The 25792-nt window shown below is 41.4% G+C and overlaps 1 protein-coding gene across 2 annotated transcripts in view; it reads left to right on the top strand.

Moving 5' to 3' along the window:
* CWC27 (CWC27 spliceosome associated cyclophilin) overlaps positions 1-25792 on the top strand; it is a 195349-nt gene that overhangs the window by 7987 nt on the left and 161570 nt on the right. For both annotated transcript variants that reach the window (XM_080682695.1, XM_080682696.1), the window contains exons 2-6: positions 6329-6425; positions 16900-17012; positions 22221-22364; positions 23775-23873; positions 24989-25092. In XM_080682695.1, the coding sequence (XP_080538821.1) occupies positions 6329-6425; positions 16900-17012; positions 22221-22364; positions 23775-23873; positions 24989-25092 (557 nt within the window). The remainder of the gene's footprint in view (positions 1-6328; positions 6426-16899; positions 17013-22220; positions 22365-23774; positions 23874-24988; positions 25093-25792) is intronic.

The raw sequence follows: 25792 nt of genomic DNA, 5'->3' as shown, positions 1-25792 counted from the left end.
GAAACATGATGAACTGGCAAAATGTAGAAAACAGTGGGACTGAATTAGGGTGAACTAAATTTATATCAGATATAATTCTGTTGCATGACTATATCATGTTACTTCTGCAATCTTTTGTTGATGGACATTTGGTAATATAATGAGGGCAATTTGAAAATAATAACAGAAGTTTTGTAATTGATAGCCCCAGCAAAAATTTTAGTAGGCATTTTGGGCAAAGCAATTATTTTAATTCTTGGTTGTTTGAACTTTTCTTTACTCTTCACCCCTACCCTATATCATTGTGAAAACCCAGAATAGCTACCTCTTTTTATTTCCAATGTTTTTTTGTGTTTTTTTTTTTAGCGTGATAATCATCCCCAGTTGATAAATACTGGTAGGGATTGAATACATTGCCTATACTGCTAGGCAGGGTCTTCACACTTGTGGTTCCTTTGTCTAATACTAGTATACTCTTTAGCCTGGGCAAATGTCACTTTAACAGAGGCCTTTCCTATCTACTCTTTTATAAAATAGCAAACCTCATTTATGTTCTGCATCCCAGCATTCCCTGGTCCCCTTAACCTCTTTAGTTTTTTCTACTGTTTACTAGAGGCCCAGTGCACTGATTCGTGCATCAGTGGGGTCCCTCGGCCTGGCCTATGGGGATTGGGCCACAACCAGCTCTCCGACATCCCCCGAGGGGGTCCAGGATTGTGAGAGGGCCCAGGCTAGGCTGAGGGCCCCACTGGTGCATGAATCCGTGCACTGAGCCTCTAGTATGCATATAAGAACTTTGGTTAATCTCTACCTGCCCTTCCCCTTCCCCCTTCCCTCTGAGATTCATCAGTCTGTTCAATGTTTCCTGTGTTGAGCATCTGCCCCCAGGTGGTCAGTGCATGTCATAGCTACTGGCCGGTTGGCCGGTCACCTAGGCTTTTATATATAGAGACTAGAGGCCCGGTGCACGAAATTCGTGCACAGGGGGGTGTGTGTCCCTCAGCCCAGCCTGCACCCTCTCCAATCTGGGATGCCTCTCACAATCCAGGACTGCTGGCTCCCAACTGCTCGCCTGCCTGCCTTCCTGATTGCCCCTAACTGCTTCTGCCTGCCAGCCTGATCACCGCCTAACCACTCCCCTGCCAGCCTGATTGATGCCTAACTGCTCCCCTGCAAGCCTGTTTTCCCCTAACTGCCATCCCCTGCAGGCCTGGTCACCCCTTACTGCCCTCCCCTGAGGCCTGGTGAACCCTAACTGCCCTCCCCTGCAGGCCTGGTCACCCCTAACTGCCCTCCCCTGTAGGTCTGGTCACCCCTAACTGCCCTCCCCTACAGGCCTTGTCCCCCCCAACTGCTCTCCCCTGCAGGCCTGGGTCCCCCCCCAACTGCCCTCCCCTGCAGGCCTGGTCACCCATAACTGCTCTCCCCTGCAGGCCTGGTCACCCCCAACTGCTCTCCCCTGCAGGCCTGGGTCCCTCCCAACTGCCTTTCCCTGCAGGCCTGGTTGCCCCCAACTTCCCTCCTCTGCCAGCTTAGTCACCCCTAACTGCCCTCCCCTGCAGGCTTGATCGCCCCCAACTGCCCTCCCTTGCAGGCCTGGTCCCTTCCAACTGCCCTCCCCTGATAGCCTGATCGCCCACAACTGCCCTCCCTTGCAGGCCTGGTCCCTCCCAACTGCCCTCCCTTGCTGGCCATCTTGTGGTGGCCATCTTGTGTCTACATGGGGGCAGGATCTTTGACCACATGGTGGCAGCCATCTTATGTGTTGGAGTGATGGTCAATCTGCATATTACTCTTTTATTAGATAGGATAGAGGCCTGGTGCACGGGTGGGGGCCAGCTGGTTTGTCCTGAAGGGTGTCCCGGCTCAGGGTGGGGGTTCCCTTGGGGCATGGGGCGGCCTGGGCGAGGGGCCTGTGGTGGTTTGCAGGCCGGCCACGCCCCCTGGCGACCTAAGTGGAGGCCCTGGTATCTGGGTTTATTTATCTTCTACAATTGAAACTTTGTAGCCTGGAGCGGAGCCAAGCCTTCTGCTTGCTCCATGGCTGCAGCCTTTTTTGGGGGGATTTATGTATCTTCTATAATTGAAACTTTGTAGCCTTAAGCAGAGGCCTGGGCCAGCCAGGGTGTGCGGAAAGCTTGGCTTCCTCCATCGCCCGGGGCAACCCTAGCCTCCTGCTCTTTCCAGCTCGGTGGCTGCCGCCATTTTTGTTTGGTTTTCTGTACCTTCTATCATTGAAACTTTGTAGCCTTGAGTGGAGGCCTAGGCCAGCAAGGGCAGGCAGAAAGCTTGGCTTCCTCCATCGCCGGGGAAACCCAAGCCTCCCTCCTGCTCTCTGTGGCCCTAACCATCTTGGTTGGGTTTTATTTGCATATACGCTCCTGATTGGCTGGTGGGCGTGGCTTGTGGGCGTGGCTTGTGGGTGTAGCGGAGTGATGGTTAATTTGCATATTACTCTTTTATTAGATAGGATTGTCTCCTCCCCTTACCTTTCTCCTCCCCTACAAAAGCAGAGATAAACATCTAAGAATGGACTTGACACATGGTAGGAAATGTTCAAATATGTACTGAATGAATGGATTAATTAATACTATTTCTCTCTTCTGAGATGTATCAAGCATCAGTGAATTTGTGGTTATACTGCTGCTTGTCAAGGGCAGATTTAGTTGCTTTAAGATTTTACATGGTAATAAAGATGAAAATCTTTAACAAAGGTACTGCCTGAACAGGAGATTTTTCATTCTACAAGTATTTATTGAGCATCTAGCAGGTGCCTGGCTCTATGTTCGGTTTTAGACACCAATGAAAAGAAAAACCACCATTGTCCCTATTATAATGGAGTTGGTTGAGTGAAATATATATTGACCAAATAATCAAGCAAATTTGTGTCTGCAAACAGTGATAAATATTGTCCTTCTGAACAGAATTGGACTGAGGGAGAATATCAAGCATGACTCAAGTCTTACTTCAGAAACAATTTTGGACTTTTTTTCCAGCATAAGGCTGATTGAAGACATTGAAATTACTAAGTTCTGTACCAAAGTAGGTACAGAACCTACTTGGAGCCATGGCTGGTGTGGCCCAATTGATTGGACTTTGTCCCATGCACCAATAGGTTGCTAGTTTGATTCCTGGTTAGGGCACATGCCCGAATTGTGGGATCCTTCCCCAATAGGAAGTGTGCAGGAGGCAGCCAATGGTTGTTTCACTCTCACATCAATGTTTCTCTTTCCCTCTCCCTTCCTCTTCCTCTAAAAATCAATAAAAAAAAATCTTAAAAATATTTTTGGTATGGAAAGAATTTAAAGCAGATGTAATAAGTTTGCTCAATAAATGTTTGTTTAGTGTTTATACTCTAATGTTACATTAAGTACTGAAAGGATATAGAGATATTCAGAATAAATGGGACAAAATTCCTCTCTTCAAAGAGTATAATATCACCCTGAGAAGTAATTGATGCATGATGACACAGAAATGAACTACTTGATAGAAATTTCCTTATTCACTGAAGATTAAATTTCCACATACAATAATTTAATCTAAATTATATATTAACATTTATTCTTAAGTAACATTTTACTAAGAATGTTACTTAAGAATAAATTACTAACATTTACTATCAAAGTATTGTTTTATTTGGAAGCTTTAAGAAAAGGGGCCACTGCCCTGGCCAGTGGCCTCCGCACTGAATGGTTGCAAGTTGGATTCCCAGTCAAGGGCACATACCTGGGTTTCAGGTTTCTTCCCCACCCTGGTTGGGGCACATGGGAGAGGAAACCATCGAGAGGAAACATCTCACATTGATGTTTCTCTCCTTCCCCTTCCCTTTCATTTTCTCTAAAAAAAGCAATGGAAAAAGTATTCTCATGTGAATATTAACAAAAAAGAAAGGAAGCTACTGATGCCTGACAAAATGTAATGGCCAATAGGAATGTATGTGTGGCCAAAGGAGGAGGGAGCCACGTGTCTTCTTTTTAATTCAGTAGCTTATCAGTAAGATTAAGAAACCCCGGTAGGCAAGGTGACCCAACCTTACTTTTATGCATTCTTTTTACAAGATGTAAGTGGTATGTGTCCAAAAAAATTGTATGGAAATAATGACAACAATAATAGCTACCATTTTTGAGCATTTACTATTTTGTCAGGTGCTGTTCTAAGCAGTCTATGTATAATAACTCATTTCATCATCACAACAAAGCTATGAGATTATTCTTAGTCTTAGTTTTAGATAAGGAAATTGAGTCACAGGAATGTTAGACATCATGCCCAAGGTAAGGAAGCTACCTTACCCTTTATAAGCGCATGGGTCAGTATTTGAATTTGGGCAGCCTGACTCGAGCCTGTAAAGGGATGGGGGTGATGTGCATTACATTGTTATTTAGAGCAGTGGTTTCTAAACCAGTGAGTGCACACTCCAGGGGTGTGGAAAATTATCCCTGAGATACAGGGAGAAAATGGACATACTTCTCTTCATATTTATTTTGTCCTTATTTAAATGCAGTATTTAATATATAAAAAGGAACATATAAGTTCACTTACTCACCCTGGCCAATGTGGGTCAGTTTTTGAGCATTGTCCTGTGCACCAAAAGGTTGTGGGTTCTCTCTCCAATTGGGGTGTGTACAGGAGGCATCTGATAGATGATTCTCTCTCATCATTGATGTTTCTATCTCTCCCTCTCCTTTCTTCTCTGAAATCAATAATATAATAATATATTTTTAAAATAAAAACTACCATAATATAGATATTTCCACCTCTCCACCCCCATGGTCATTAAATAATATGTATAAAAGAACTATGAAGCCAGTAAAGGCCCAAAAGCATATAATAAATTCATCAATGTCCTATAAATTATGGTAATATCTGGGCTTCTGAAACAAATTGAAAGGCAACTGAGCAAAAATACACTGGATGAGGAAGGAGTGAGAGAAATGCTATTCCTGCTTTGCTATTAACAAGCTCTCAGACTCTGGGCAATTTACAATTTCTTTGAGGCTTCTGTATAATGGATTGGGTGGTGGGGCTTAGCTGAATGACTTCTAAATTCTTTCCAGTTTAAAAAAATTTGTGGAAATTAGTAAAGGAGTTTTAGAAAATAAAAAGTGTGTCTTATCTCATTGATACTGACATCGTGTGAGAAATCAGTTTTATGTTTTTAAATACATAGTCACACCGCATACACTTTATTTGTAAAAACATTCTAAATGATGGTGCTGGTCACAAATCATTGACCATTGATCATTGATTGATACTGATCTATATTGGTACATTGGGGGAGAAAAAGTGATCCTAGAGAAGTTGGACTCAAGTCTAACATTCTTTTTGGTTATCCTCTATAATAATAAAAGCATAATATGCTAATTAGACCAGACAGCCAAACGTTCTTCCAGGCGTCCTTCCGGACAAAGCCGCGCCAGCTGTGAGGGCCGAGGGCAGGCAGCCGTGGCGGCTGGCAGCGGCAGCAGTGGCGGGGTGATGGAGGTGGCGCCTTCCCCTGATCGCCCGGTCATCTCCTGCAGAGGGAGGCCAGACTGCCATCAGGGAGCGGGCCTAAGCCATCAGTAGGCATCCCCTGAGGGCTCCTGGACTGTGAGAGGGGGCAGGCTGGGCTGAGGGACACCCCCCGCCCCCCAGTACATGAATTTTGTGCACCGGGCCTCTAGTTTATTAATAAAACTGTTAAAAGCTGTTTCTTCCTGTGGGGTCAGTAGGGGTTCTGGTTGTTGAAAGATGGCTGGTTGCACCAAGGAATAACTGCCTTTATGAGCTGGTATAAAGGAGGTTATCAAAAGATTTCATTTACTGTAGATGGTGATATTTAGGCATAGCATTTTAATAATATAAAACCCAGAATAAGATTAAGACTATTCCTTTATAAACTTTCTCATTCATGAGTTTGAATGAGAAAATAGAGTGTTTATATGAAAAAGGGTAACTGTAAAATTGTATTATAGTTTCACAATTTCATGTGTTCATTGTTCTTTAATTTCTTAAATTACTACACCAATTTTATTAGAAGAAATGCTGTGGGAAACTGTCTTGATTAAAATAAGTTTAAATTATTGATTTTTAAATGAATGAGCTTTTTTCTTTGATTGAACAAGGTGTATGCTATTTTTCTTAAATCCTAAACTATTTCTGAAAATGGTATTTGAAAGCTACAAATGTACCGTGACTTGTATGAATAGTTGAAATTTTTATGAGTATAACAACACAAACCAAGCAAAGTTTCTAATTTTTATTTTAAAACTGAAAACTCATTAGAGAATGCTTCAAAGTTGATAGGTCATTCAACTGATTATCAAGCAAAATGATAATTTGATATAATGAGGTTCTATTCTTTCTACAGGTTTTATTGAAAACTACAGCTGGAGATATCGATATAGAGTTGTGGTCAAAAGAAGCACCTAAAGCTTGCAGAAATTTCATTCAGCTTTGTTTGGAAGGTAATCATAATTCTTGAGCTTTATTCTGTAGGATAAATTTTGTAAAAATACACAAATAAACTGCAGTGTGTTTTTCTACAACATTGAAGACTGGTGTAAATAGTGGTAATGAATGATAGGAGTTAAAAGAAGTGATAAGGTGTTGAGCTATGTTTCAGGAAATAGAGGAGATAAAAATTAATAAATCTCTACATCTTTAACAGATAAATTTACTCACCATACGATACTTTGATTTTTTTTGGTGTCCGTGGTTATTTTCCATTTCTTCCTTTCATCCTCTAAATAAGGTATTCCCTAAGATTGCCTCTAGTTCTCTATTGCCTTCACTCTTGAGTTGTTACTTCATCCAAATTACTATTAAATTTAGAATTCCAGCCATTTCTTCTCGTCTTAGCTCTAATCTACATATCAAATTGCCTAGTGGGCTTTTCTCTTCAAATCTTCCAGTGTCAGTTATAACTAAAGCCAAATTTACCAGGTTCTTCCCCAGTCTGCCTTGACTTTCACCTACATGATTGTAATTGCCTTTTACCTGGTCTTCCTCGAACTCATCTTTAATATCTTTACCCTCTTCTTTATTCACCTGGTAGTTGAATCTTCAGGCAGCCTGGCTTCCTAGCTTTCCAACTTTATTTTTATTGCACTCAGTAACCCCATGGTGTTAGTTGATCATCTTTACTTCCTGAAACAGTTCATTCTCATTCCCACTTTCACACATATCCTCATACCTCCTTCAGACAAGATGAGATCGGGCACATTCAGGGTGGTATGACCATAGATGCATACCTGCTTCAAATCCTCAGTTTCTTCATATCTTCAGTTTCCTTTTTGGAATACTTTCTCTTCCTTTTATCTGCTTAAGTATACCTACTTTTTAATGTCTGTTCAAAATTCCACTTTCTCTATGAAGCTTTCCATTTAGCATTCAGTGATGCTGTCAATGCCTCTAGTATTTTTTTAGATTTGAGTCATAAAGTGAGTATTTTTCTTTTTCTGTTTAATCCTCACCCAAGGATATGTTTATTGATTTGAGAGAGAGAGGGAGACAGAGAGAGAGAGAGAGGAACAGAGAGAGAGAAACATTGGTGTGAGAGAAAAACATCAATCAGTTGCTTCCTGTACTCAGGGGTCAAACTTGCAAACATTTTGGTGCATGGGATGAAACTCCAACCACCTGAGAGCCAGGCAATATTTTTCTTTTAACAAACTTCACAGAATTATATATTCACTTGAGTGTTTTCCCCTTCAGAATATTTCCTTATAGAACTAAAACATTTCATACATTTTGGTAACTTCCTGGCATTTAGAATACATTGCATATGGATTTGAATATCTCCAGTTATTGTAAATCATTGTCCTAAGTTATATCAGATTTTTAGAGACAGACAAGGTTAATCAAGGTTCAGAAAATAGCATTTTGAGTCCAGAGCAAGGTGTGAAAGAGAATCCAAAATATCCAATAGGAGGGCACAGACAGAGCTCTTTCAATAGATAATTAGAACAATAGATAAGAGAAGATCTAAGGAATAAATATACTCAGACCAAAAAGAGAAAAAAAGAAAGAAAAAAAGACTCCTGCAAAGGCCATCCTATCTAATAAAAGAGTAATATGCAAATTGACCGTACCTCCACTACACCCACAAGCCACGCCCACAAGCCAATCAGGAGCGAATATGCAAATAAACCCAACCAAGATGGTTGTGGCCACAGAAAGCAGGAGGGAGGCTTGGGTTTCCCCGGCAATGGAGGAAGCCAAGCTTTCCGCACAACCTGGCGGGCCCAGGCCTCCACTCCAGGCTACAAAGTTTCAATGATGGGACATAAATAAAGCCCAACAGAAATGGCGGCAGCCACGGAGCTGGAGAGAGCAGGAGGCTAAGGTTGCCCCCGGCGATGGAGGAAGCCAAGTTTCCGCAGCCCTGGCCTGATTTGGCCTCTGCTTAAGGCTACAAAGTTTCAATTATAGAAGATAAATAAATCCCAACAGAAATGGCTGCCACCACAGAGCAGGCAGAAGGCTTGGCTTCGCTCCAGGCTACAAAGTTTCAATTGTAGAAGATAGATAAACCCTAGACACCAGGGACTCCGCTTGGATTGCCAGGGGGCATGGCTGGCCTGCAAACCACCACAGGTCCCTCGCCCAGGCCGCCCCATGCCCCAAGGGAACCCCCACCCTGAGCTGGGACACCCTTCAGGGCAAACCAGCTGGCCCCCACCCGTGCACCAGACCTCTATCCTATCTAATAAAAGAGTAATATGCAGATTGACCATCACTCCAACACACAAGATGGCTGCTCCCATGTGGTCAAAGATCCTGCCCCCATGTGGACACAAGATGGCCACCACAAGATGGCCAGCAGGGGAGGGCAGTTGGGAGGGACCAGGCCTGCAAGTGAGGGCAGTTGGAAGGGATCAGGCCTGCAAGGGAGGGCAGTTGTGGGCAATCAGGCCAGCAGGGGAGGACAGTTGGGAGGGACCAGGCCTGCAAGGGAGGGCAGTTGGGGGCGATCAAGCCTGCAGGGCAGTGCAGTTAGGGGTGACCAGGCCAGCAGAGAAGGGAAGTTGGAGGTGACCGGGCCTGCAGGGGAGTGTAGTTATGGGCAAACAGGCTGGCAGGGGAGCAGTTAGGCATCAATCAGGCTGTCAGGGGAGTGGTTAGGGGGTGATCAGGCTGGCAGGCAGAAGCGGTTAGGGGCAATCAGGAAGGCATGCAGGTGAACAGTTGGGAGCCAGCAGTCCTGGATTGTGAGAGGGATGTCCGACTGCCCGTTTAGGCCCAATCCCTGTGGGCAATCAGGCAGGCTGGCCGGCTACCGGTTGGGAGCCAGCAGTCCTGGATTGTGAAAGGTATGTCCGACTGCCAGTTTAGACCCTGTGGGATCGGGCCTAAACAGGCAGTCGGACATCCCTCGAGGGGTCCCAGATTGGAGAGGGTGCAGGCTGGGCTGAGGGCCCTCCCCCTCCCCGTGCATGAATTTCGTGCACTGGGCCTCGAGTTATTAATAATTGCTATGGCAGGCAGGAAGGAAATTGAGTCAGACAAGTAGTTCAGTTAGAGAAGCATCAAATAACTGTCAACATAGTCAACACAGTAGAAGAGTCAGACTTGTTTCTGGAAAGAAGTTTTGAAGAATTGAAAGCTAAAATTTTACAGTAGAAGAGGGACAGTAGAAAAACATTAGAAAGAATGAATAGTAGATTACAGTCTATGATCAGGCAAATGGAAGAAACAGGGAACATCTGGATATAATATGACAATGAAGAAGAAAGAAGTTACTTACGTTAGGTAATGATGAAACTTAATTGCAACAATAAGAAATCATTCCTCTATTTCTAAGAGTATAAGAAGAAAGAAAGAATAGAAAAATAACTGGAGCAGTTATCTTAATTGAACAGATGAGAGATAGAATTATCATTGCAAAGGATAACAAGAAGCCCAAGCAGACTAATTTAAATGAAGATACTCGTAAATGAATAAAGTCAGGGTTTTAAAAATATGATTCAGAGAACCCCATTTAAAAAAATTTTTTAAATATATTTTTATTGATTTCAGAGAGGAAGGGAGAAGGAGAGAGAGATAGAAACATCAATGAGAGAATCATCGATTGGCTGCCTCCTGCACACTGCCTACTGGGGAACAAGCCCGCAACCCAAGCATGTGCCCTGACCAGGAATCAAACCCTGACCCCCTGGTTCTTAGGTGGACAGTCAGCCACTGAGCCACGCCAGCTGGGCGAGAACCCCATTTTAATTCTCTTTCCGTGATTTATTTATTTATGATTTATTAACAAATCATCATGTTTCTAGATCTTGTAACATTCTTATGTATATATATATATATTTTAAAACATGGTTTCCATAATTAAAAGTAAATGAATGAAAATGAGGAAGGGGAAGAACAGCCTCAGCCTATGGCTCTCAAAGATTTTCACAATTAAAGGGAAGTTTTGAGCTTTTTATTTTTCAAATTATTGAGATACAGTTGATGAAATTGTATATACTTAGGTTGTATGACATGACTCTTTAAAGGTGTGCAATGTGATAATTTAATATACATGCTAGTATACATTGTGAAATGATTACTACAGTCAATTTTAGTAACCTATTCATCACCTCACATAGTTATCTTTTTTCTTATATTTTTGTGATGAGGACACTTGAATTTACTCTCTTAGCAAATTTCAAGTATTCAGTACAGTATTTTTAACTGTGTTCACCATGCTGTACATTGGATCCCTCAGGCTTATTCATTATATAACTGAAAATTTGTACCTTTTGACCAACATCCTCCGAGTTTCCTCCCTGCCGCCTCCCCGACCTCCCCCCAGCAACCACCATTCTACTCTCTGGTTCTGTCAGTTCAAATGTTTTAGATACTACATATAAGTGAGAGCATACAATATTTGTCTTTCTGTGTCTGGGGGAAATTGTTTTAGTTTTTTAAAATCAAAAGATCTATAATTACACAGACTTAATCTTGCATTATAGGTCTTTGCAGGAGGATAGTTGAACATTTAAAAATGAGTGAAACTTTAGACAATCCTATATAATAAAGAGGTAATATGCAAATTGACCGTTACTCCAACACACAAGATGACCGCCCCCATGTGGTCAAAGATGGCCACCCCCATGTGGACACAAGATGGCCACCACAAGATGGCTGGCAGAGGAGGGCAGTTGGGGGGGACCCAGGCCTGCAGGGGAGGGAAGTTGGGGGGACCAGGCCTGCAGGGGAGGGCAGTTGGGGGAGACAAGGCCTGCAGGGAAGGGCAGTTGGGGGCAACTGGGCCAGAAGGGGAAGGCAGTTAGGGGTAACCGGGCCTGCAGGGGAGGACAGTTGGGAGTGACCCGGCCTGCAGGGGAGAGCAGTTGGAAATGACCAGGCCTGCAGGGGAGAGCAGTTGGGGGGCACCAGGCCTGCAGGGGAGGGCAGTAAGGGGCAATAGGGCTGGCAGGGGAGCAGTTAGGCATTGGTCAGGCTGGCAGGGGAGTGGTTAGGGGGTGATCAGGCTGGCAGGCAGAAGCAGTTAGGGGCAATCAGGCAGGCAGGCCGGCAAGCGGTTGGGAGCCAGCAGTCCTGGATTGTGAAAGGGATGTCCGACTGCCCGTTTAGGCCCGATCCCACTGGGCAGTTGAATATCTCTCAAGGGGTCCCATATTGAAGAGGGTGCAGGCCAGGCTGAGGGACACACACCACCCCCCACCCCCCATGCATGAATTTCGTGCACCGTGCCTCTAGTAAAAAAAATAAAAACCAAACTAAAAAAAATGAGTGAAAATTTTAACTAATTATAACTTCTAAAAGTAGGTGAAAAAGATATAAGAGAAGGAAAGGGAAGCTTGTTAGCTTTGATAATTTTATTAGTTCCTCAGAAGTATAAGGAAGGAGTACAATTTTAGGTCTGCAGTGCAGAGGGGAGAGTAGAAAGAAACAGGTAAGAAAACCACTTTTTTAAAAACTTTATGCAATTATTAATGTCTTTACTTCTATTTACCTCAGCCTTATCTCTCCAAGATCCATGCTTCATTATTTACCTTTTATCCCCTTAACCTCCTTTAACAGTAATTTAATAACTCTTTAGAAGTGACAAACATAAGTATATATTAAGATGTTAAAAGGCAAAGCTAAAATACTTGTTAAAAAAACAGCCTAAAATAAATGGGGAGCAGACACATCACAAAAGGAGTTTTTAAAGAGTTCTTTGTGATAATTTCTACAAAAGTAAACACAAGATTCTAGAAGAAACACATATAAGTGCTTTAAAAATGCAAATCTAAATGTCTATATGTACTAAGGAAATATAATTAGTCAAAATATGTCATTCATTGCACAGCTAGAAATAAAAGCTATAATGACATATCAGAGGCAGAACTGCCAATTTAAACTTCATTTTATATTTGAGATATATGTAAATTTCTTATTTCAATAGTGGAGAAAATTCTGGAGGATATTATGAACAGGCATAATGAAATAATAAAGCCTCTTTCTTTAAAATACTTATGGGAATGCTACATGCAATTTAAGAAGATAGTCAACATTATTGCAAGCAGCAAAATCTATTAAAGCACATGGTAATCTATAAAAACAATGTAAATGCATAATTCCAAAATGATTAATAATTAAATGCAAGGAAATAGGAAACTAGAAATGCATAGTTCAACAGTGATTCTATATAATAAAAGCCTAATAATGCTAAGTGTCTGGTCATCTGGTCAGCCGTTCAACCAATCAAACGTAATCCTATCTAATAAAGAGGGAATATGCTAATTGACCCTCACACTGTCACAAAGATGGTGGCACCCACAGCCAATAAGGTGGGAATATGCTAATTGACTGCCTGCCCTCAAATATGGCAACGCCCACAGCCAATAAGGAGGGAATATACTAATTGACTGCATGCCCTTAAAGATGGCGGTTGCAAGTCCCCTCAACCCCGCCAGGGCAGCAGGCATGCGGCAAAGCTGGGCCCACCCCCGAGGTGGCCCGGCCACTCCGCGTGCCTGCCTCCGGAGTCCCCCAGTCCGCTCAGCCCCCCAGCCGCCCAGGGCTGGCCCAAGGCGCAGGCAAGCCTCAGATGGTGGCTGCCCAGCCGCCCAGGGCTGGCCCAAGGCTCAGGTAACCAGGGCTGTCCGAGAATTGACGGCAGTGGCAGCAGCAGAGGTGTGATGGGGTGTTGCCTTCCCCGGATTGCCGGGTCGCCTCCCGCCCCTGAGGGCTCCTGGACTGTGAGAGGGGTGAATTTTCATGCACTGGGCTTCTAGTATGCTAATGATATGCTAAGGCCACTCAACCCCTTGCTATGACATGCACTGACGACCAGGGGGCAGATGCTCTGACTGGTAAGTTAGCTTGCTGCTGGGTTCCGGCCTTGCTTCGGGACTGAGCAAGATGGGCCAGACATGCCCTGGAGCCCTCCCGCGGTCCCTCCGCGGCTGGCCAACCTCCTGCGTCCCTCCCCAGCCCTGATCGTGCCCCGACCGTGCACTGGTGGGGTCCCTCGGCCTGGCCTGTGCCCTCTTGCAATCCGGGACCCCTCAGGGGATGTCAGAGAGCCAGTTTTGGCCCAATCCCGCAGGCCAGGTCAAGGGACCCCACTGGTGCACGAATTCGTGCACTGGACCGCTAGTTATTAATAAATTGCAAGGAAATAAAAATGGTGGACATGAAAATTTTGTGGAAATTTGAAATTCTAGCCATGAATACAAGATTATGGTGTAGAGAAACTGTAGAAAATTCCTACTCAATGTGTGTGTAGTTTTAGTCATTCAACAATAATATAATTAGGGAAAGTAAAAAAGAAAAGCATAAAGTAAAAAGCAACATCTCTGAAAGGCTTCATAAGAAATAAAAAAGAAAAGGATAGGTAATTTTAAAATTTGAAAGCATAATTAACATAGATCTCTTTCGTGTCCCCCTCCCCTTACATTAATAAATCTCTCTGAGTCTTAACAATCTGCTTCCCAGAGAATTCTTGGTTCTGTTCATTTCAAGAATGTTTTGACTCTTAGGACAACAGTAGTTTTTTTCTCCCCCTCTTTCTCTTACTCCCCTCCCTTCCTCTGCCCTGAGGGATTATTTTCATTTTCTGATATAGACTGGGGTATGTTTTATATTCAGATTGGAAAAGGAATTTGTAGAATATTTTTGTAAAAATAACGTTTAACATCATATTTGTGTTGAACTTGAAAGCTTATAGGTTGCCTCTACATTATCTTATTTAATGTTTAGAGCAACTCTGTGAGTTCATCTATGTTATTAGTTTTATAATGAGAACATTACATGTACAGCATGGTGACTATAGTTAATACAATATTGAATTTTTGGAAGTTGCTAAAGAATAGATCTTAAAAGTTCTCATCACAAGAAAAAATATTGTAACTATGGTGACACATGTTAACTAGACATTGTCATTAATGATCATTTCACAATGTTGAATAAGTTTGCAATCATTATGTTGTATACCTGAATAAGAAGCAAAACTCAGGAATTCCTGACTTCTGCATACAGTGTTAGTCCAAGTAAATGGTTACTTAGGGATACAGGAGAGATACTTTTACCCCTCTTGGTTTTTACAGTTTCTGTTTACTACTAGGGAGAACTTGTCTGCACTGGGGAGCTCTTGTGCATATAGCCCACCAGCTCTTCACTGGGAGAAGGGATTGAAAAAAGTTAGTGATCTTCCTTTCAGCTTCTTCCAATCCATCCTATGTACTGGATAAAGTAGTTAGATTACAGAATACATTTTTTGAAATATGGGTTTTATACTCATCTGTAACTTATAAATGTAAGCCAGCAAGCCAGCCCCTCATAGTACTTTATGAATTATGATAGACCATAGTCATGTTTTGACCTATGAAGTATCACAAAGTGCCTATTACATATGTCAGTAATTACATCTGTGTAATTATGTCAGTTCCATTCTTCCATAGTAACTATACCATTATACAACCCAACTAGCAATGTAAGAGGGTTCCAGTTTCTCTATCTCCTCACTAACACTTGTTTTCCTTTTTGTATTGATAGCCATTCTAGTGGGTATAAAGTAGTACTTCACTGTAGTTTTGCTATGCATTGACTAATGACTAAAGATGTTGAGAATTTTTTCTTATGCATATTGGCCCTTGTTGCTATTTATTAATATAAATTTTATGATTCAGTCAAGCCCTAATTCTTTCCTTTCCACCCCCACCAAATTCTTTGCTTATGCTTTACCTCATTTAGCTGTCATGATTCTGCCATATTCTTTCTCCTCTGTGAAGTAAGTCTCCAGAATGATTCTAGGTTCCAGATAGTAACTTTTAGGAGATAATATATGATCACCTTGTATGTTGATGGCTTCCAAATAATATATATGCATATACTAGCTATATATTAATAATTTCAATCATTTAGCAAGCTTATTGAGAGTTTAATTGGACTCAGTTATATATTGTATTGATTATTGAAAACTTCTCTGGGAGTGGTGCATTGATAGCAGACCTATAATCAGTGAGTACTTTAGATATATTTTGGGTTTGTATATTGTTTGTGTAAGTTAATTTTCTAGGAGGAGAATAGGAAAGAAGGCATTGATCTCCACTACGATTTTTGAATCTCAGCACTGTTGACATTTTGGGCCAGTAATTATTTGGTGACATCCTGTGTTTTATAGGATGTTTATGAGTATTCCTCGCCTCTACTCACTAAATGCCAGTAGCATCTCCCACATGTGACAATCATATACTTCTGGATATTGACAAATTTCCCCTAGGGAACAAAATTGGGTCAGGCTTTTTTTCTGAGCACCCCCTCCCCCAGCTGAGAACCATTGATCTATACCAAAACTCTCAAATTTTTATTTTGAAAACTGTAATCCAGAGTTTGAGAGAATTCTTGAAATAATTTTTAAAAAACCACCACCACCGTGGCTTCTGTGGAAATTGTGCTGTTTTGAGAAGATATCTACATTATAAAAGGCCAGGGGCCATCGTGACCTAAACAACCAGACAGACGACCGGTCACCAGGAAGTGCATGGAGCACCTCTCGGTCTCTCTCCCGCGGCCCACAGGTTCCTATCACAGCAAGGCTGGTGGCCAGCAGGCGGGCGGGCGGGGGCGGTGGGTGGGTGGGTGGGGTGAGGCGGGCGCAATGGCTGTGGATCCGGCCCGGAGAAGCTGACTGGCATAGAAACCAACCAATCAGAACCTAATCTGGGTGAACTGTGAAGGCAGAACCTAAGGTGTGGGCTGAGGAGGGGTTTTAAGGGCAACAGCTGTTTGGTGTAAGGTGTAAGAAAGCGGTTCAATTTTTTAATGACCGGTTTGGCAGTATAGTGCATATGGCTATCAGTCCAGATATAGGGATTATATATTTTTGTCTGCCAAGAGCATCTCCTCCTACTGAAAAAGGCTCCCCCCCCCCCCCCATTTAAGCAATCCTATCCTATATAATCTATACTACTAAAAGGGTAATATGCTAATTAGACGAGGTTGACCAACTGTCTTCCGGACGTCTGACTTCCTTCTGGACAAAGCCATGGTGGTGGGGGCCGAGGTAGAGGCAGTTAGGGGTGATCAGGCAGGCAGGCAGAGGTGATTAGGGGCGATCAGGCAGGCAGGCAGAGAGGTTAGGGGCCATCAAGCAGGCAGGCAGATGGGTTGGGGCAATCAGGCAGACAGGCAGGTGAGCGATTAGGAGCCAGCGGTCCCAGATTTTGAGAGGGATGTCCGACCTAAACTGGTAATCGGACATTCTCCAAGTGGTCCCCGATTGGGGAGGGTGCAGGCTGGGCTGAGGGAACTCCCCCCCTTTCACAAATTTCATGCACCGGGCCTCTAGTTTTATAATAAGCAGGGAAGAAAATGTTTTGCTTTAGGAATCTACTTAACATTCAGGGGTGGGGGAACCTTATGTCTCTAGTTGTAGTAATTCTGGTAACTACAGATACCAGGTACACTTTGTTTTAGACTTTGATAAATTATTTTTTCTTTCAGCATATTATGACAAGACCATTTTTCATAGAGTTGTGCCTGGTTTTATAGTCCAAGGGGGAGATCCTACTGGCACAGGAACTGGTGGAGAGTCTATCTATGGAGCCCCATTCAAGGTGAGACCTAATTTTTTATTATTACTTATTTGCAAATCAGCTTGGATTTCTTAATTGAAAATAATTATGCCCCACAAAAAGAGAATGTATTTCACATTAGTGCACAAAATCAGGTGTCTATCACATAATTAGAATTACACAGGTATAACAGCACTTACCCTATCAAGAATTCTTTCTAAGTTGTCTTATCACAAACTTTTATGCTAGATTGAATTCAGGTGGAGATAATGGTGAGTGAAAAATAGAAAAACATGATATAACATATTTCCTGATATTTGCCTATATTTGATTCTCAACTCTGTAAATGTAAAACATTTTTAGAACATTGCATATGCCATTCCATCTTAAAACATTTTATTTAATACTATATGAACTTTGTATCAATCTGCTTGGACCTCTATAACAAAGTACCATTGACTGGATGTCCTAAACAACAGCAATTTATTTTCTACAATTCTTGAGGCTAGGAAGTCCAAGATCATGATGTGGGTTCCTGGTGAAGGTTCTCTCCCTGGATTGAGAGAAAGAGAGAAAGAGAGAACGTGCGCACACTAGCTCTGGTGTCTCTCCTCTTCTTATAAGGGCACCAGCCCTACTGGATTTGGGCTTCATTCTTATGACCTCCTTTAACCCTTAGGATCTTCTTCACAGGCCCTATGTCAGATATAGTCACATTGGGGTTAGAGATGCAAAACAGGAATTCGGGGGAGCACAATTCAGTCCATAATAAATTTTCTAAGTTTTATACAATAGATAGAACTCTGTAGCACAAAACGCATGCCATAACAGGAAATCAGTGGAAAAGAAGAAAGAAGCAACATAAAATTGTTAGCAAAAGGAGTGAATATTAATAAAGAATAGGTCAGTGGTTTGTTAATTACCAACATAGATCTAAAAAGAAAAAAGAGTTCATGTTATGCTTAAGACTTTAAGAATAACATGGGTTCAGGTAAAAGCTGAAAGTTAAGTTTTTGTTAATCTGATAGTACCAATATCATGTTCTTTGAATGAGTAAACTTTAACAGCTCTTAAAATATGGGTGTTTTTGAAGACTTTGTGTTTATACAAATGGGATAGAGTACCTGGAGTTTCCTTTAATATTTAACTGGGTCACTGTGTGATTCTTGCAAAAAATACTTGAACTATTTTTGTTTGCTTTAATTTCCAGATGATAATATTTTTAGAAAATGTGGAATGGTTATAAAAGTTTCTCACATATTTATATTTTACCAAATTGAGATATCTTACAGTTTTACAGCCTCCACCTAGTAGGAATCATTTCTTTCTTCTATTATTTTGTGAAACAGAATAGCTCTTTTTGACAGTTTATTTCTAAATTGAGATTTTTTGTTAATCATGTTCAGGTAATGAGTTATCTTGGTAAGTTTTCCAATTATGTCATTTTTAATACAGTATGCAGAATTATGATCCTTTGAGTTTAAATCTCTTGAAAATTATTTGTTAAGGGAAAATAACCTCCTTTCTGAAAAGTATTGATTATATAACAACTATATTATAAAGTAGGGGCCCAGTGCACGAATTCGTGCACCTCGAAAGGAACTGTGGGCCGCGAGGCTGTGGTGGGCACAGAGACGGGTCTTGGCCCATCCTCCGCACCCTCGCCCAGCCCCTCCTGCTGCAGTCCCCAGTTTCCTGTCTGCTGGCTGCCCTGCTTCCAGGTGCTGATGGCGCCGGCCCCGTGTGCACCCGCTGATGGTGTGGAGCGATTAGGGCCGGTGCCAGCAGCAGGTGCAAGTGGGGCCAGCGCCGTCAGTGGATGCAAGTGGCGGCTGCTGCCCTGATTGCCCCTCAGGAGCAGGGGGAGATGGAGAAACCCCAAGGGGCGATCAGGGCCAGCAGCCACCGCTCACACCTGCTGACAGTGCCGAACGATCGGGGCCAGTGCCAGGCGCCGGCAGCAGGTGCGAGTGGCAGCTCCAGTGCCGGCAGCGGGTGTGAGCGGGGTTAGCACTGGCAGCAGGTGTGAGTGCCCAGCAGGATCGTGGCATGTGGGAGCAAAGAATTTTCAGTAACCATCAGAGGCTTGCCCCGATGACAGCGACAGGCACCACGCCTTGGTCTGGTGTTCCCACTCAACTGCTCCACCATGTTCTGCGCTCTGCTGACTGCTGCCGACACCCACCATGTTCCGTGCGCACCCCCTGGTGGTCAGCGCACGTCATAGTGACTGGTTGTTTGGTTGTTCAGTTGTTCGGTTGTTCAGTTGTTCGGTTGTTCTGCCATTCGGTCTATTTGCATATTAGGGTTTTATATGTATAGATGAGTCTAGAATGGGGCCTGGACAGAAATTCTATTAACTAAGAGACTAATATTTATGTTATGTAGCTCGACCATGGCAAGGAAACCACCTTAAAAAGGCTTGCTACTGCCCTTTTAAAAATTCAATTTAGGACTCTAAAAAACACTGTAAAGGAGAAAACCAAGATGGCGGCATAGGTAAACACCTAAACTGCTGCCTCGCACAACAATTTCAAAACTACAACTAAAAGACAGAACGGACACCATCCAGAACCACAGGAAAGCATGCTGAGTGAAAATTCTACAACTAGAAGGAAGGAGAAAAGCTCACAGAGAATTGGAGGTACGGCAAAGGGGCTTTGTGCGCGCAGAGAGGAAGGGCGGCTGAGAGCTTGGCTGACTTCCTCTGGCGGAAGGGGGAAGGAAGCCTCGGACCACGAGCTGGGAAAGGCAGAAGTCTGAAGGCGCACACGGGCCAGTGCGCACAAAGGCTGCGGAGGTAGCCATAGGCTTTCCCTAGTGAAAGGGAGTCAGAGGATCCTGACTGAGCCCCAGTTCTGACTGCAGTGAACCCCGGTTCCAGGCGAGCCCCTGGGGACCCACGCTCTTGTAGGGGGAGTCTGGACTCTCGGGCGGAGACTCAGGAGCCGGGGAAGGCGGAGGACTGAAAGTGCGCCCACGCGCCGCGCCGGTGTGCACAAAGGCTGCGGGGGTTGCCACAGGCTTTCCCTAGTGGAGGGGAGTCAGAGGATTCTGACTGCACCGAGCCCCAGTTCTGACTGCAGTGAACCCCAGTTCCAGGCGAGCCCCTGGGGACCCACGCTCTTGTGGGGGGAGTCTGGACTCTCAGGCGGAGACTCGAGCTGGGGAAGGCGGAGGACTGAAAGCGCACATGCGCGCAGGGGCGGGGCTGACAGGAAGCCAAGACTGAGACTCCACCCCATCCAAGCTGAGCACAGAGGCTATTGCAATTTGGCAAGTCTAATCCTATAAGGCTGTCTCCAGCACCGGGCTTCTCCCAGCATAGACACAGCTGATCCTTACAGCCAACTGGCCCGGAGGTCAATTCTTCCCAGTGATACCAACAACAATAAAGACTTAATTACAACAAGGCTGTACACACAGTCCACAAAGGGGTGCACCAAGAGTGTCCACCTCAGGTTAACTGGGGAAGCAGACCCACTGGGCCATATTGGAAACCTAGCACAAATATCTACCTTACCAACTTAGGGATTCAGTGAAAATGCGGGGTCAAAGAATCAGATCACAAACGGAAGAAATGGAGGAAAACAAACGACTGGATATAGAATTCAAAACCACCGTTATAAGACTTTTTAAGAATATCCTAGAAAAGGCCGATAAATATAACGAGACCCTCGAAGATATGAAAAAGGACCAACTAGAAATTAAACATACACTGACTGAAATAAAAAATATTATACAGAGACCCAGAAACAGAATAGAGGAACACAAGAATCAAGTCAAAGAATTGAAATACAAAGAAGCAAAAAACACTCAACCGAAAAAGCAAAAAGCAAAAAAAAAATCCAAAAAGTTGAAGATAATGTAAGAAGACTCTGGGACAACTTCAAGCGTACCAACATCAGAATTATGGGGGTGCCAGAAGAAGAGAGAGAGCAAGATACTGAAAACCTATTTGAAGAAATAATGACCGAAAACTTCCCCCACCTGGTGAAAGAAATAGACTTACAAGTCCAGGAAGCCCACAGAACCCCAAACAAAAGGAATCCAAAGAGGACCACACCAAGACACATCATAATTAAAATGCCAAGAGCAAAAGACAAAGAGAGAATATTAAAAGCAGCAAGAGAAAAACAGTTAATTACCTACAAGGGAGCACCCATACGACTGTCAGCTGACTTCTCAACAGAAACTATGCAGGCCAGACGGGAGTGGCAAGAAATTTTCAATGTGATGAATAGCAAGAACCTACAACCAAGATTACTCTACCCAGCAAAGCTATCATTCAGAATTGAAGGGCAGATAAAGAGCTTCACAGATAAGAAAAAGCTGAAGGAGTTCATCACCACCAAACCAGTACTATATGAAATGCTGAAAGGTATTCTTAAAGAAGAGGAAGAAGAAAAAAGTAAAGAGAAAAATTATGAACAACAAATACATATCTATCAACAAGCCAACCTAAAAATCAAGTGAATTAAAAACCTGAGGAGCAGAACAATCTGGTGAATATAATAGAATCAGGGGCATAGAAAGGGAGTGGGCTGATAATTCTCAGGGGGAAAGGGGTATGGGGGGGTTCATGAAGAGAATGGACAAAAATCATACACCTATGGATGAGGACAGTGGGGGGGAGGTAAGGGCAGAAGGTGGGGTGGGAAAGGGGTGGAGGGGAGCTATGGGGGGAAAAAGGAGAAATAATTGTAATAATCTGAATAAAGATTTAAAAAAAAAATAAAAAAAAAATAAAAAACACTGTAAAGCACATAACATAATCATAGTAGATTTCTTGAATTAAAAAAACAAGGAGAAAGCAATTGTTTCCTGGCTTAGAATGTGTTGGGGGAGGGGGTCAATAGTTAAAGACTCTGCAGTGATTCAAAGGTAATTTTCTTGGAGAAAAAAATAGAAGGTTCTAAAAGCCTAGATGACTTTGAAGGATGGGAAAATAGGGGAATGACTCTTAGAAATCCATTCTTCTTCAAGTACCCTTTCTCTGTGTAAGTAGGCAGATTTCCACGAAATAGGCTAAATTTGTAGCTGAGTATATTTAGAAGATACAGGCTACTGAAGTCAAGTTTAATAGCATTGAAGGAATAGTAAATATTGGATATGATTATACTTGAAAAACAGTTAAATACAACTTCAGCATTTTTTTATTAGAAGCTTTATGGAACTTCGTTGGTTAGCTGGATATGAAGGGCCTTATCACTGAGGTCATTCACTAAATCTTTTCTTTTTATGCTTCAGGATGAATTCCACTCACGGTTGCGTTTTAATCGGCGAGGACTGGTTGCCATGGCAAATGCTGGTCCTCATGATAATGGCAGCCAGTTTTTTTTTACACTGGGTCGAGCAGATGAACTTAACAATAAGCACACCATCTTTGGAAAGGTTTGTGTCCATTATATTAGGCTTCTGTGATACATATGATCAACTTATCTATGAGCTGCCTTCATAAATTATTCCCTGGGATATTTATTTATTTTCAAAAATGATGGACTATATTCCTGTTATAATGAACTATGAAGTTTTGTGTGTGTTTCAAATAAGACATTAAGCTTTCTTTTTCTAAAATCATACTAACCATATTAGCTACTATGCCATTCAGTTAATACCGTTTTTTATGTTTTTTGAAAGATACCTAGGAAATAAAACTTACTAGCAGTTTAATGTTTATTTTGTTAATGATGAATTCCCGTAAGTTTAAAGTGGAAGTTATATTAACATTAAAAGTGTTTACCTGAAATATTACTTCCAGCAATAACTATTTAATCCTGCACACAATCAACATCATATCAGGGAATGTCATTTCCATAGAATTTTTAACAGTTTCCCTTAAAAGGGTTTCTGAAGGTTTTCTTTTCTTACTCTTCTCCCTTCTCATAAATACTACATCCCTATATGTTTTCTTAGGCATGTTAGACATCACTAGTGTATCAGCTCCCTCTACTGGTTCGGTAAGAATGGTTTCTCCATATCCTAGGTAAAACTGGATGTTGGGAGAATGAAAGGGAAAAAACAAACTTAGCACAGATATAAAAATGGTATTATTTTAAAACTTGATAAATGTTGAATGAAAGGAGTCCCGCTAAAAACATGCAATACAATATTGTTGCTTAATACTTAACAACATGGGTTAAGAAGTATGCGTTGGCACAGTTGAGCCACTCTGACATAGGTTGCTGATGTTCATAGATTTTATTTCTACTATTAAAAAAAATAAAAGTGTTTAATAAGATGAGATTAGGTTGCCATTCTTCACCATTGTTTACAGTTAATGTTATATAATCTACACATTACATAACTAACAATGGTTAGAATTCTGAAAGGCCATCACTGTGGGCTCTATAACTTCTTTGAACTTCGGTTTTCTTATCTGGAGAAGGAAGATAATGTTAGTAGCTACTTTTAGGATATTTGTGAGGATTAAATGAGATAATATCTGCAAAGCAATTACCACATTGTTATTTGCTTGTTCTACCCTATTATAAAGTCTACATTTGTTTCTGATGTTTGAATGAAAAGTTGTCATTCAGTAAGAGGTTATTTGGCATCATATTTTAGTTTTTAATAAAAGTATATATTGGAAATTTCACAAAAATTTTATTGAGGGGTTGCACTTCATCTAGTCTTTTTCCTCTTAAGATGAAGTTGCTTTGTTTGCATTATTTAATGCATATGCTCTTATATAATTATATGAAATTCCCTTTTAATTATTTAAAATATATTTTCAAAAGTGTTCCCTTATTTCAAAGAAGGAATGTAATAATTTGAAATTAAATTTTTGTTTTTATTTAATAGATTACAGGGGATACAATATATAACATGCTGCGACTGGCAGAAGTAGACACTGATAATGAAGAAAGACCACTTAATCCACACAGAATAAAAAGTTGTGAGGTAGGAGCATGATTAGTATAAGACATAGAATGGTCATATAAGAAATTGATTGTCAGTTTGGTTTTTTTTAAAGAATAGTTTATTGATTGTTTTTAAAGAGAGAGGCAGGGAGAGGGAGAGAGAAACAATCTATGTGAGAGCCTAACATCCATCGGCTTCCTCCAGCAAGCCCCCTACTGGGGATCAAACCCACAACCCTGGCATGTGCTCTCTGACTGGGAATGGAACTGGCAACCTTTTGGCAACCAACTGAGCTACACCAGTCAGCGCTGATTGTTACTATTTTTAAACTATCAGATGAAGTCTTTATACTAAAGTCACAACTCAGATTTTATCTGTGTAATTTAGATACATTTTTTTTTCTTTAATCCTCGCTCGAGGATATTTTTCCCATTGATTTTCAGAAAGAGTGGAAGGGAGAGGGGAGGGGAAAGAGAGGAGAGAGAGAGAAGAGAGAGAAACATCAATGTAAGAGAGACACATCAATTGGTTGCCTCCTGCATGTGCTCTGACAGGGCCAGGGGTCAAACCTGCAACCCAGGTATGTGCCCTTGACTGGGAATCAAATCCGAGACCCTTCAGTGGTGTGTGGATCAGCACTAACCATTGAATAACATGATCAGGGCTAGGAACTATTTCTGATTAAGACTTTTTTTAAATTGAAAGTTTTGAATTCTAAGATGAAATTTTAGATGATAATCTAATGAATGAAAAGCTCAACTCAGAATGGAAAATTAGAGGAATTAGGTTTATTTAATCCAATGAAGTGACTTCATTGGTAACTTAAGAGTGATCCTTCATTGAGGGAACCATTGAGGGTGATCTTTAAGAACATTTGATTTGGAGTCAAAATCAGAAGAGACCTGATTTTGTTTCTCATACTATATATTAAGTTTTCTTGAATATTTTTTCCTTTTGTAAAATAAGAATAAGATATCCTTTACTTAATAGCACATAGGATTATTGGGAGAATATATTGAGGCCATGTAAGTGGAAGCACTTTATGTAGTATATTTTTCACTATACTTATAATGTTTTTGTGAGGAAAAATCATAGACACTAATGTCAATACAATTAAATATTGTTTTTAATTTTAAAAATGTTTCTTTTCATAGGTCTTGTTTAATCCTTTTGATGACATCATTCCAAGGGAAATAAAAAAGCTGAAAAAAGAGAAACCAGAGGAGAAAGTAAAGACATTGAAACCCAAAGGCACAAAGTAATCATAGTAGTAAGATTTTTCTTCAGCTTGAAAAGCAACACTGATTCATTTAGTTCACTTCATTTCTTTTTGTAAACATTGTTTACTAGTGAGACTAGGCCAGTTTGGACCAGGAAGATAACTGAATTATAAGTGTTCTATTCTGCATGGGCATTTCTTGTATTCAAATACAGTATATAACTTAAGCTAAAGAAGTATTGCCTCAGATGTCCATATAAAATCTGTGTTAATATAAATAAGTAGGGATTACTATAGCAATTACTTATATAAATGAGTTATTGAGAATTTTTCTGTTTTTTACTTGTTTTTCAATTAATATATGCTCAGTATAAGTAACTTGGAAAGTAAAATATAAAGTATATGACAATGTTTATATAACTTTTCACTCCTTTTTTGTGTTTATAAATATTTTTAAGTATAAAGCTGTTTCTGTATTCTAGATTATTTCCTTAGAATAGTTTTCAAAAAATAGAAATTTCTTTTTTTAATAAGTTCAAGTATTTTGTGAACAGTATTTTTTACATTATTAGTCTGTTTTATTAAAATAGATATCAGAGAGTTAGATTTCAGTTGATTCTTTTATTGAAATATGGCATCCATATTAGGGATTTTATGGTACTTAAAAGTGTTAGGTTCAAACAGTTCTAAATATAATCCTGCCTAACCCAGTAAATAAAAAGCAAACTTTATTAATCTT

The sequence above is a fragment of the Plecotus auritus genome (assembly GCF_963455305.1).
Source record: "Plecotus auritus genome assembly, chromosome: 7".
Classification (NCBI taxonomy): Eukaryota; Metazoa; Chordata; class Mammalia; order Chiroptera; family Vespertilionidae; genus Plecotus; species Plecotus auritus.
Note: the sequence above shows the minus strand (reverse complement) of the source record. Positions and strands in the feature narration are given on the sequence as shown.